General features: G+C 37.9%; 2 protein-coding genes and 1 long non-coding RNA gene across 5 annotated transcripts; 1 reads left to right on the forward strand and 2 right to left on the reverse strand.

The window, feature by feature from the left end:
• Positions 1-1621: 1621 nt before the first annotated feature.
• Positions 1622-5271, reverse strand: LOC119562744. Of its 2 annotated transcripts, none has more exons than XR_005222003.1 (3): positions 5044-5271; positions 2940-3051; positions 1622-2089 (listed from the first exon to the last, which is right to left on the reverse strand). It is a non-coding gene; the product is annotated as an uncharacterized LOC119562744 (long non-coding RNA). The 2 variants fall into 2 exon arrangements; XR_005222002.1 differs by having other exon boundaries at positions 1623-2089; positions 5086-5255.
• A 671-nt stretch (positions 5272-5942) lies between these two features.
• On the forward strand, positions 5943-8380 carry LOC119562741. 2 transcript variants are annotated; one of them, XM_037875946.1, is made up of 2 exons: positions 5943-6652; positions 6925-8380. In XM_037875946.1, the coding sequence occupies exons 1-2, from the start codon at positions 6082-6084 to the stop codon at positions 6945-6947; spliced, it is 594 nt and encodes a 197-aa protein (XP_037731874.1). In that variant the 5' UTR covers positions 5943-6081; the 3' UTR covers positions 6948-8380. The 2 variants fall into 2 exon arrangements, with proteins under 2 accessions (XP_037731874.1, XP_037731873.1); XM_037875945.1 differs by lacking the exon at positions 6925-8380 and adding an exon at positions 6718-6852.
• LOC119562743 lies at positions 6861-9774 on the reverse strand. The gene is made up of 3 exons (XM_037875950.1): positions 9533-9774; positions 9126-9251; positions 6861-8948 (listed from the first exon to the last, which is right to left on the reverse strand). The coding sequence occupies exons 1-3, from the start codon at positions 9609-9611 to the stop codon at positions 8776-8778; spliced, it is 378 nt and encodes a 125-aa protein (XP_037731878.1). The 5' UTR covers positions 9612-9774; the 3' UTR covers positions 6861-8775.
• Between the last annotated feature and the right edge of the window lie 746 nt (positions 9775-10520).

Here is a 10520-nt window from a genome sequence, read left to right on the forward strand (position 1 = left end):
CTATGAAATGTATTTCAGCCAAACTCCGCCACAATCTGTTTCGATCTACCTTCGCTTCGCACTAAAAATGCAAGAGAGCCGATTTTCTTTCAAACACGTGAAATCGTAAATGTCATTAGAAAGCAACTGGAACCAAAATGGCGCCAGGAGGGGACTTTATAGCCCCAAAAATGATAATTGAACTTCCAAACTGAGCAGTGGATCGGGATCACAAGCTTGGGTACTTTCCAAAAAAAATTAAAAAAATCTATGGTCATAATGATACCGAAGCTGTGCGATGAGGGAATCGTGTGGTCTTTCCCAACCACACGATTCCCTCATCGTACAGGCCAATAAGTTTATTATCGCGCCTGTCCAAATAGTTCCGGGAAAGGCACGGAACTATCGAGTAGGTCAGCAGCAGAAATTAGTAAAGCCTTTACAAATTCAAATTGTAGTGCGACATTCCTCCATGTCTCCCAAAAATTTGACCGAGTTTGGATCAAAGGCCGTATGCATTATATCATAACATTACTGCCAGAAAACACTCATAAGTTATTTGAGTGGAACCGCTATCTGCTCTACAACTCCACTCTTAAAACCTAGTACTCACATCGACGAAAACTGCGAGCTAACCATAGGAATGTGCGAGAGGCAAATACGCGTATAAAGCTTTTCGTCGGGTCTGTTTTTAAGCTTGGTACTCAGATGAGCTAAGGAAATACCAGAAAAAATACCTGATTTAGCGAGTGAATTTCGAAGAACCTCGACTATCAGATACCCGTTACTCAGCTAAAGGGACCAAAGGGAAATGGAGATATGCAAGCAGCAAAGCGAGATTGAAATGAGCCACCTACCGCCGGTAGACAGATTTAAGCGTTATGGGCGTTAGAGTGGGCGTGGCAAATTTTTGTTAAAATTTTTTATCTAGCATGAAAATTGTGGGCGCCACAGGTTTGGGCGGTTTGTGGGCGTGGCATATTTTCGTAATAAACTTGCGCTGCGTACAAGGCTACGAAATCTCAATCGAAAATCCCAATTCTCTATCTTTGATAGTTTCCGAGATATCCACGTTCATACTTACGATTTTTTGAAGTTTGTGGGCGTTAAAGTGGGCGTGGCAAACTTTTTTTTAAATCAATCGATAGGTATTGAAGAGAGCAATACTTTTCAGTTAAAGTTAATTTTTATTCTAGCATCAAAACTGTAGGAGCCACAGTTTTGGGCGGTTTGTGGGCGTGGCACTCTGCTGAAACAAACTTGCGCTGCGTAGGAAGCTCAGGAATCTGCACGCCAAATCTCAATAGTATAGCTCTTGAGTCTTGACTCTTCTTTTTTAAATTGCTCCAGTTGATTTCTTTTCCGTTTGTCAACAAACCCAGCTGCTTGACAGTAAGAACATGGTGCATACACTGTGGTAGAACTTTGAAAACTTGAATACGATCTGAGATCGACTAAAAATCCTATTCTTTGTAGTGTCACCGACGTATTTAAAGGTTACCCGCAATGCGTCTAGCATGGTCTTACTGTCAAGCAGCTTGGTTTGTTGACAAACGGAAAACAAATCACTTGGAGCAATTTAAAAAAGAAAAGTCTGCTGGTGCACAAAGAAATAAAAATATAAATAAATGGAATGTTCAACGAATGATTTTATTTATGTAAATTAGTAGTTTAAAGCTTCCTTCTTGTCCCACGGATGCTTCGCCATCTTTCCCGCGTCACCTCAATCCAGCTCCGAGTCCCAATGAGCATATTGGACCTTGAGGAAATGGGAGCCGGATTGAAAACGGGGGTTGTTCCGCCCAGCTTCCTGGCAATGGCTGGCTATAGATTCTCCAATTGTTCCTTAGCGGGCGCTCTATTTTCCTCATTCCTGTAGAAGCCAGCGCGTCCTCCAGCTCCGCTAAAGGGAGCGAGGTCACACTCGGCATGTTCCTTCCCACTGGGATTCTCTACTTCACTTCAACTATTCTGCGAATTTGCCTATTGTGGTATTGCTTGCTGTCGGTGAAGTCCCGCAATCACGGGCAACAGCTTGTATAAGGCGTCCTATTTCATATGCACTGACCTCCTGCAGTCGATTTTGGGGCTTTAATTCCATTTTTATACCCTTGCAGTGGGAAAATAATATGAAACAAATTATAGCTTCGGTGTTTTTTTAACATAAAACCTCCTTCGCTTGGAAATAACAATTTTAAATTAGTTCTGAATTTCGAATTTAATGTTATCAAAATCGGACGACTATACCATATAGCTTCCATAGAAACGATTGGAAAAATGGTGGGAAAATAATATGAAACAAATTATAGCTTCGGTGTTTCTTGACACATTATCTTATACTATTGGGAATATCATTTTTTCTATTTTTAAATTTAATATTTTTAACTGCAGGGGTATACAAACTTGGGCTTGCCGAAGTTAAATTCCTTTCTTGTTAATTCTAAGTTTCCACACCGCCTTTGCCCGCACACCGCCAAAGATTAAATTTCTTATTCATTGGGCCGCGGCTAACGGCGTTCATCGAAATTCACTCGCTAAATCTGGTATTTTTTCTGGTAGAGACAGACCCGACGAAAAGCGTTAGCCGCGTATTTGCCTCTCGCTCACTCCTATGGTTAGCTCGCGGTTTTCGTCGATGTGAGTACTAGGCTTATGCCTAGTAAGAGTTTTACTAGTTGAAAAATCGTATTCTTTGTAGTGTGACCGAAGTTTTCAAACTTCACCAGCAATGCATGTATCATGGTCTTACTGTCAAGCAGCTGTGTTTTTTGACAAAATGAAATCAAATAAAACCAAAAGAATCTGTCGGATGACAAAAAGTAAAAAAAAACAAGAAACGAAGTTTACTTCGGCAAGCCGAAGTTTGTATACCCTTGCAGTTATAAGAAATAATCAATGTTAGTAATATGGTTTTTTCTGTAATGTAAAATAGGAAAAACGGGTATACCTAGGTAGCCTACCTTAAAATTTGAACACTTGTACACCGGTTCCATGTTATTCGTGTCCTGACACCACCGCATTCAGCAAAATATTATAGTCGTCAGATTTTTGTGTAAAATTAAAATCGTAATTCTGAAAAGTAAAAAATATTCTATAGCCCAGAGTAAAAGAAAATACGTTCAGAATCAACAAAGGGTCTGAAAAGGAAACAAATCAATTGGAGTAACTTTAAAAAGATGAGTCTGCTGGTGGAAACAGAAATTAAAACAAAAACAAGAAAGAAATTTAACTTCGGCATGTCGAAGTTTGTATACCCTTGCAGCTATAAGAAATAATCAATGATAGTAACACCATGTTAAATTTTTAAGGATTGTTGCTAGCTTCAGTGATATTTGTGTAAAATTAATTTCGTAATTCTGAAAAGTTAAAATATTCTTTATCCCAGAGTAAAAGAAAATACGATCAAAATCAACAAAGCAAACTTTTTTTAAAAATAATTATTTCATTATTTCTCTGACCGTTTCTTTGACAGCTTAAACTTCTGAGCAAAAAATAACTTCTGATATCAAACAAAAACAACTCTTGACGAGGTAAAAAGTAGTGGCAAACGCGCCTTTAACAAAAATTTCTGATATCAACAATTGTGACGAAAAATTATATTACATTCGATAAAATAAATAGCCTATATTAAATTTATGATTTCGGCCCGTAACAGTAAATATTTATTTACCTACACTTAAATTTTCTTTTGTAGCGTGCCGAATACATAAATTTATTATAGTTTAGTATAGCACGTTTCTGTAGCATTAGTTGTTTAGATACTATAACCATATTAAATCAGGCTTTTTTTTCCGCTAAACTAGCGGGTTTTTCCAAAAGTCGAAGAACAAACGTTATCTATTTCAAGCTACTTTATACACCCATAGGGCTTCCAAAACCCTAAAACTAAGATGGGATGCATACAAACCCACAAGCAAATGGACAAACATTTTCATTTTGGGAAGAAGAAAATCTTGTTTTTTGAATTACTTTTGAACGGGACATCGGATATCAGCAAATGAGGTGTCATTCGACGCGTATTCTTAGTAAGAAAAAACTAGCCAAAAAGCCGGGGGTTTTTAGCCCCACCGCATCCAGCAGCTCCAATTTTCTAAAATTTTATTTTTACACTTTCACCACATTTTCTCCCAAACAAATCTATATTTCTAAATTCTTGGTATGCAATCTTCTTGGTTTTTGCAATACCTTTCGATTGGTGTATCACTCGTTACGATCGGACCATAATGGCAGATTTTCTATTCTGCGGCTATATATAGTAGTTGTCTTCACACGCTCTCTTGCGCGCTTCGCCACTACGTGTACTGCCGTCCACAGTGATGCATTTTTTTTAAATGTTAATACTAAAATGTTTTAAGTATTTAAATCAGTTTTAACGGACTAAATTTCTATAACTTATCTAAAAAATTATATTGTAATAAAAATCTATAATAAGTAAAATAAATTCAATTTATTAAATTTTACTATTATCAAATAATTTACTTTTATAAAACAATATCTGTTGTTTTTTTCGATATACAATAATGCTTCTAATATATTAGGGCATTCACATGTCGCTGCTCCACGAAAATTTTCCGCCGAAATATTAGTCGCTAGACGAACATAACGGAGAGACGCAAAAAAAAAAACGGACCGGCCGAAATTTGTCTCTGCGAGCGCGGAGTGAAGGCAGATTATAAGACAAGAAAGAGAGGGAAATCTCCGAATATCTGCCTCTCTTTATTGCACGCTTCTACGCTGCGCCGACTGCTCTGCTGACGTCAACAGCGGCACAGCGTTTTAGGCACAAAGAAAAAACAAAAAACAAAACAAATATAAATGTATAAAAATTATAAATTCATCAGTCAATTTGAAACAGGAATAAACAAAGCAAAATGTTAGCATACAAAATCACAAAGTAAAAGCGAGAGAAAAACTCTCCTATTGATTGAGCGTGGCTTGTGCGAAGAGACAAAAATTAAGCTATGCAAGACAACAGTTATTGACGAAAAAGGTGGGAGAAAGACTACAGAGGGTTGGGAACAACACAAAAAAAGGGATAAAGGAATAACCAAATAAAAACCGCACGGCGGTTAAGCTGAACTTGTTTAAAACAAAGCATTTGACAACCATCAAATTTGGCAAACATCACGAAGCACAAGATAAGCACAACCGATCATTAGTTTTGCGTTGTAATCCGATTTATTTGTTAAGGAAAACTAAATTTGCACGTCTGACTCCTTCAATTTCAGTTTGCTTATGCCAATCAGCGGATTTGAATTCAGCGATTCTCTCTGTAAACAAGAATCCAGCGTGTGTGTGTTATACCCTATTCAGACAGTGGGGGCTTTTGCTCCAGCGACCGAATTCCGCTTCAGCGACTTTTTCATTCATATGAAACACACGTGTTGAAAAGAGACAGAAAAAAGTCGGTACAACTCTCTTAAGCGAAAAATGGGAACGCACACGAAAATCGATTCAGTATTCCAGTGTCCTATTCAGTATTTTCTTCAAGTGTTTAAGTGATTTTTGTACTTAGCGTTTCGGTATTTTTTAGAGAAGGAAATGCAATTGAACTGCAATGGCGCGGTTATAAGGAAATTGTGAATGGTGCAGGCCAAGGTGCCTCCCAACGACTCGGAACCCAGCAATTGATCTGCTCTATAAATTAAATATTGCTATTAACATTTTCTTGGCAAGACCTGGCACTTGTTGCACCAAAACGTACATTATTTATCTAAATAAAAAGCCATTAATAATTCCAAAATATTCCATTTGGTAGCGTTCAAACTAAATTTGCACTCCTCCTTCGGATACGGTTTGCTTACCTCTATCAGCTGTTCGCTTCAGCGGTTCTCTGTAGGAACAGGAACCTGGTTAAAGTTACAACAGCGATTTTAAAGAGGGTGTGTGCAGAGGCTATTACTTAAGCGCCTTGATTTTGTATTGCTTCCAGGCTGACCACTCTCGATAAATAAAAATGTATTCTTTTCCACATGGCGGTCACACTGCTTTAAACATTTAATGAATTTAAGTGAATTAATGGAGAAAAAAGGTAGTAAATATTGATAAATATCACTTTTTAAATCGTCCAAGCCGCACTACTAAAAATCATAAGCTTTTTTGATGTCGCATTCTGCGCAGTCAAAGGGGCATTACGATACCCCAGAGTTACAAACCAGCCATATCCTCGAACTACCGTACATTCGCTCAAGAAATATTTACTCTAAAAAGTCGGCACATATTGCTACTTCGCCCAACGCTGTTGCAAAGAAAGTTAAAAGGAGACACAATAGCGAAACTTCCAGTGATGAAGAACGTTGGCTTACTGCCATTGAAACTGGAAAACTGGACAATGTTGATGATGAACTGAAGAAAATAAAAGACCCCAAACTAATGACCGCTCGTCAACGTGCTATGTATGAACGAACTGATGGCTTTGTTGAAGAGCTTTTTGCTCTTCCAAGTGGCTATAAAGAAAAGGAAAAGCCCCAAACGGCGGAGGAAATTCAGAAGGCTATACTCAAATCACAGAAGCGAAAGCAGCAAGCTAACGCACGGCGAGAAAAAGATAAACAAAAAACAATGGAACGCTTATTAAAAAAACAGGAAACTAACAAACATCGACCTTTGATTCGTAACAGGAAGTTTCAAAAGTCGTCATATCCAAAAGTAACCTATATAAGCGCTCTAAAAGGTAACACCATAATAATTCCACCAGGCCATGACTTTCCACTAATGACTCAATTACCTCGCGCACAGCCTCTTTCGCAGTTATGCCATGTAAGCGGTTGTGGAAATCGCAAAGCTTACATGTGCTCAACCACAAAAGTTCCCATATGCAGTCTTACATGTTATCGTAAGAACATTTTACTCAATTCTGAGCAATAAATAAAATATATGAATAGGCGTTTAAAAGATTTTTATAATGGTCCATAAAGAAATTGATAATTATTTTATTTTTCGCAGTTTCGATTCGACGCAAATACTGAATTTTGGTCTTTAAACGTTCTAGTTTCACTTTTTTATTTCAACAACCTCGTACTGACCGACTAGCTGCTTTCTCTGGCACAAATTAGATATGGTCTTTCTAATCGGGCTGCTCAGTCAGAAGACCATAAAAATTAATATTCTATCACTTAGGGTCTGAGCAAAAACCCGATTTCTCGTATTGTTCGTGATCTAGGTCTCAGGTTTTTGGTAGACCGTAGGACACGAATCGGTCCCTTTCTGACCGCTCGTTTCGAAGGAAACCGTTTATCGTTCATCTATTGAGAGTCGGTGTGGATAAGAACATAAGGGTCCGAACAAAAGGATTTTATTTTTGCGGCTCCTTAAAATGCAGCCCCAGGTATAGTATGATGGGCAAAGCATTACAGAGAGAGAGACAATTATAGGAATAGGTCGTTTTTTCAGGCAAAAGTTTGCAACGCACTGAAAGAGTCGTTTCCGACCATTTAATTAATTTAATGAGAATTCGTGGTTTAAAATTCAAACATTAATTTTTGCATAGGAACCTGTTTTTAGAGTGCCGTTTCTTTGTTTCTCTCACTTGCTCGCTCGCTCCCGACTCTTCACGCTGTCAAATATTTAAAAATAAATTGTTGGCTCAATCGTCGATTCTTGAATTATGCTGAGGAAAAGAAATTGAACTAAAAGGCACATTGCGCTTAACATTTAACGGCATTAAAATTTTTAAGAACACTAAATTAAAATAATAAAGTCTAAATGATGTTATGTCGTCATCCCTCAATAATCGAGTAATCGGAAAAACCAGGGATGCAAAGTGGGCTTAGGGTCCAGTGACGGACAACGTAAAAACTGGAGTCGGTTGGGGGCGAATTCAAATTCAAACCGGACGAATGTAGGTTATAGGGACATTGACCCAGAATGCAGGGAACAGAGGTCCGTAATCGGCATGGGTTGGCGGAAGGCAAATGGCCGACATTACATCAGTTCAGATTTGGTGTCGGTGGCGCGCAGTCGCAGCGGGTTCGTTGAAATAGCAATCTCCTTACAGAAGTCGCGGTGTTTAAGTGACCAGCGCCAAGACACTTGCAATTAAAATTTCGAACGCAGTGCCGTCAATTAAAAAGGAGTGACCCGCTCGTTCAAAGTTTTCGCCGGTCGCCGACGCCTAAGAACGGTCTCTGAAGCCGGACTGGAGTGACTCGATCGAGCGTAACAGCACGTGGTGGAGTTACGTCACCAACCGGAGCTGGAAGAGATCAGCGGCTTAGCGCGTAACAATTCTTTTATATTTATGTTGTGTCGTCCATTAATTTAGCTATTTATTTATTTATATTTTTTGTATAATATGTATATGTTGGGGAGGGGATTTTTATTACTCTTAAAAATTAACCTATTTATTGTACGATTATTTATTTATTTATATCACTAATTTAAATCAATTTATTTATTGCCGTATGTCAACAATTCACTGCGAATGTTTTTATATTTGTGTCTATTATTTATCACGTATCGCTCCTTCTGGGCGAGGCATAGGACTTAAACCATCAAAGCCGAAGAACAAGTAACCAAAAACAAAAAAAAAATACATAAACAAACATAACCGCAACTGTATAGCGGGACCCTTGTTAATCCCACGGGGAATCCTCTCCAGTGACCGTCGAGTAGGTCGCGTATTATCATAAAGTCTGGGATCCACTTAAGAGAGTTCTTTTAGGTAGGGACCGAAAAACCGAAAACAGACATTCTATCCGTCTACACAAATCCCTGTGTGGGACTGTTGCACCCGGCGGGCGGTGGTTGGTGGGTTTACTTACGGAAAGCTGAAGCAATTCTGTAAATAAGTTAGGTTTATAGACCTATCTCTCGAAGAGGAGGGAACATGTAGACAGTCCCAAGGTAAACTACGGTAACCGGTCCAAGGAGCAGTCGGAGACATCTACAGCTGCTAAGGTCGGGTGGGAGCGCAGAGGCTTTGGGGTTGCCCCCAAAAGCCCACAATATATCAAATGGTGTCCTGTGACCTAGAAGGGAACAAGTGGGGGAGTTAGTTTTGTGATAATCACGTGTTTTGATAGTCTTATAGTTGTGCACATTTCGTCAATGTTTTGGCCCAGCAGTAAGACAGCTGTTGCAGTTGTGAAGTACAAACATCTGTTTGTTTATTGTTGCGTGTGTGTGGGCAGGGTTGGAGTACCCACACCCCAAGTGCTCTAGAGCTAGCCGGCGCTGACCACTCGCGGCCATACGTAGTCCTATTTTGGGACGTAACCATGAAAAGTACAAGCAAAATATAAATGTTGGAAAGAGCTTTTCAGTTGTCGTAGCTAAAAATAAAGGTAAGAAAACAAAATTAAATTCAAATTATAAAACGAAAATAAAATGTATTGAAAAAAATTATATAAAAAGCATTCCTAATGTCACAAGGAAAAATTTTTTTAACGAAAATCGCAGCGATTTTCACGATATGTTGTAAAAAAAAGTCAAAATAGGCCCATCACCTTAAATGCAGTTATCTAACTATCTGTATATTGCAATATTTTTAAATGTTCACCTATTTAAATAAATTTTTTTAGGTGTTTTTCAACCAAAAATTTACGGTTTTTACCGTTATTTTTCAAGATCCCGTTATTTGCGCCAACTTTGACTATTTTTCCCGTAATCAGGACCCAAAAACACGTCAACATGGAAAGTTTAAACGAAATCGGACGTTGAAGCTAAACGGGCTCTTGCCCAGTACTCACATCGACGAAAACTGCAAGCTAACCATAGGAGTGAGCGAGAGGCAAACAGGCGGCCAAAGCTTTTCGTCGGGTCTGTTTATCAGCGCGGTACTCAGATGAGCTAAGGAAATACCATAAAAAATATAGTTTTTTCTAATTTTTTTTTATGTATACAGTTTTGTTTTGCCAAGTTTTTGTTATTTTAAATTGGTTTTTATAGCTGGACTTTTTTTATTTTTTTTTATATGTTTCGATAAGGACTTAAGAAAGAAATTGCTCTTTCATATATAATTTCTAATGTCGTTAAAATACATATCAAGGTTGTTATAAATGTTTTTAATAACAATAAAAAGAAGAACTTTTACATTTATCTGGGGGTCTAGCCACTTGCAATGTTTGTTCAGAAAGACTTATTATTTTATCTAACATTTTCAATTTATGTGAAAAGCACTCATCATATTCATCAAACCACGATGAAAAATCTCTCTTTCACGTACATGTTACGCAATGAATCATTAAAAATGTCTTCTGGTTCTTATTGTTATTAAAACATTTTTTAAGACCTTGATATGTATTTTACACACATTTAACAATATATCTGAAGGAGCAATCAACTTTCCGAAGTCCGAATCTTTAGAAAACTTTTTAGCAATACAAATTTCGGATGGCGAATTTAACAATTCTACCTGTTTTTTGTTGCTTCACAGCTTTTGCAGTTCGATCCCTTTGCAATGTATTCTACAAAATGTCGGCTCGCGTTATATTGCTGCAAGCAAAATCATCTGTAGAGCTATCGAAATAAAAATGATTTTCCCTCATGATTACCGAAAATGATACAGTATTAAATATCGATGATTTGTTTAACCCATGTTT

This window comes from Drosophila subpulchrella, unplaced genomic scaffold (assembly GCF_014743375.2).
Source record: "Drosophila subpulchrella strain 33 F10 #4 breed RU33 unplaced genomic scaffold, RU_Dsub_v1.1 Primary Assembly Seq90, whole genome shotgun sequence".
Classification (NCBI taxonomy): domain Eukaryota; kingdom Metazoa; phylum Arthropoda; class Insecta; order Diptera; family Drosophilidae; genus Drosophila; species Drosophila subpulchrella.

Excerpts from the sequence above, each read along its gene's own strand:
- LOC119562741 (XM_037875945.1), top strand. The coding sequence starts at position 6,082 with ATGTCGCATTCTGCGCAGTCAAAGGGGCATTACGATACCCCAGAGTTA. Across the intron at positions 6,653-6,717 it reads CTATATAAGCGCTCTAAAAG|CCTCTTTCGCAGTTATGCCA; the intron begins GTAACACCATAA and ends CCTCGCGCACAG.
- LOC119562743 (XM_037875950.1), bottom strand. The coding sequence starts at position 9,611 with ATGTTGACGTGTTTTTGGGTCCTGATTACGGGAAAAATAGTCAAAGTT. Across the intron at positions 9,252-9,532 it reads CGGGATCTTGAAAAATAACG|CTACGACAACTGAAAAGCTC; the intron begins GTAAAAACCGTA and ends CTTTATTTTTAG. Across the intron at positions 8,949-9,125 it reads AGCTCTAGAGCACTTGGGGT|GTCACAGGACACCATTTGAT; the intron begins GTGGGTACTCCA and ends GTTCCCTTCTAG.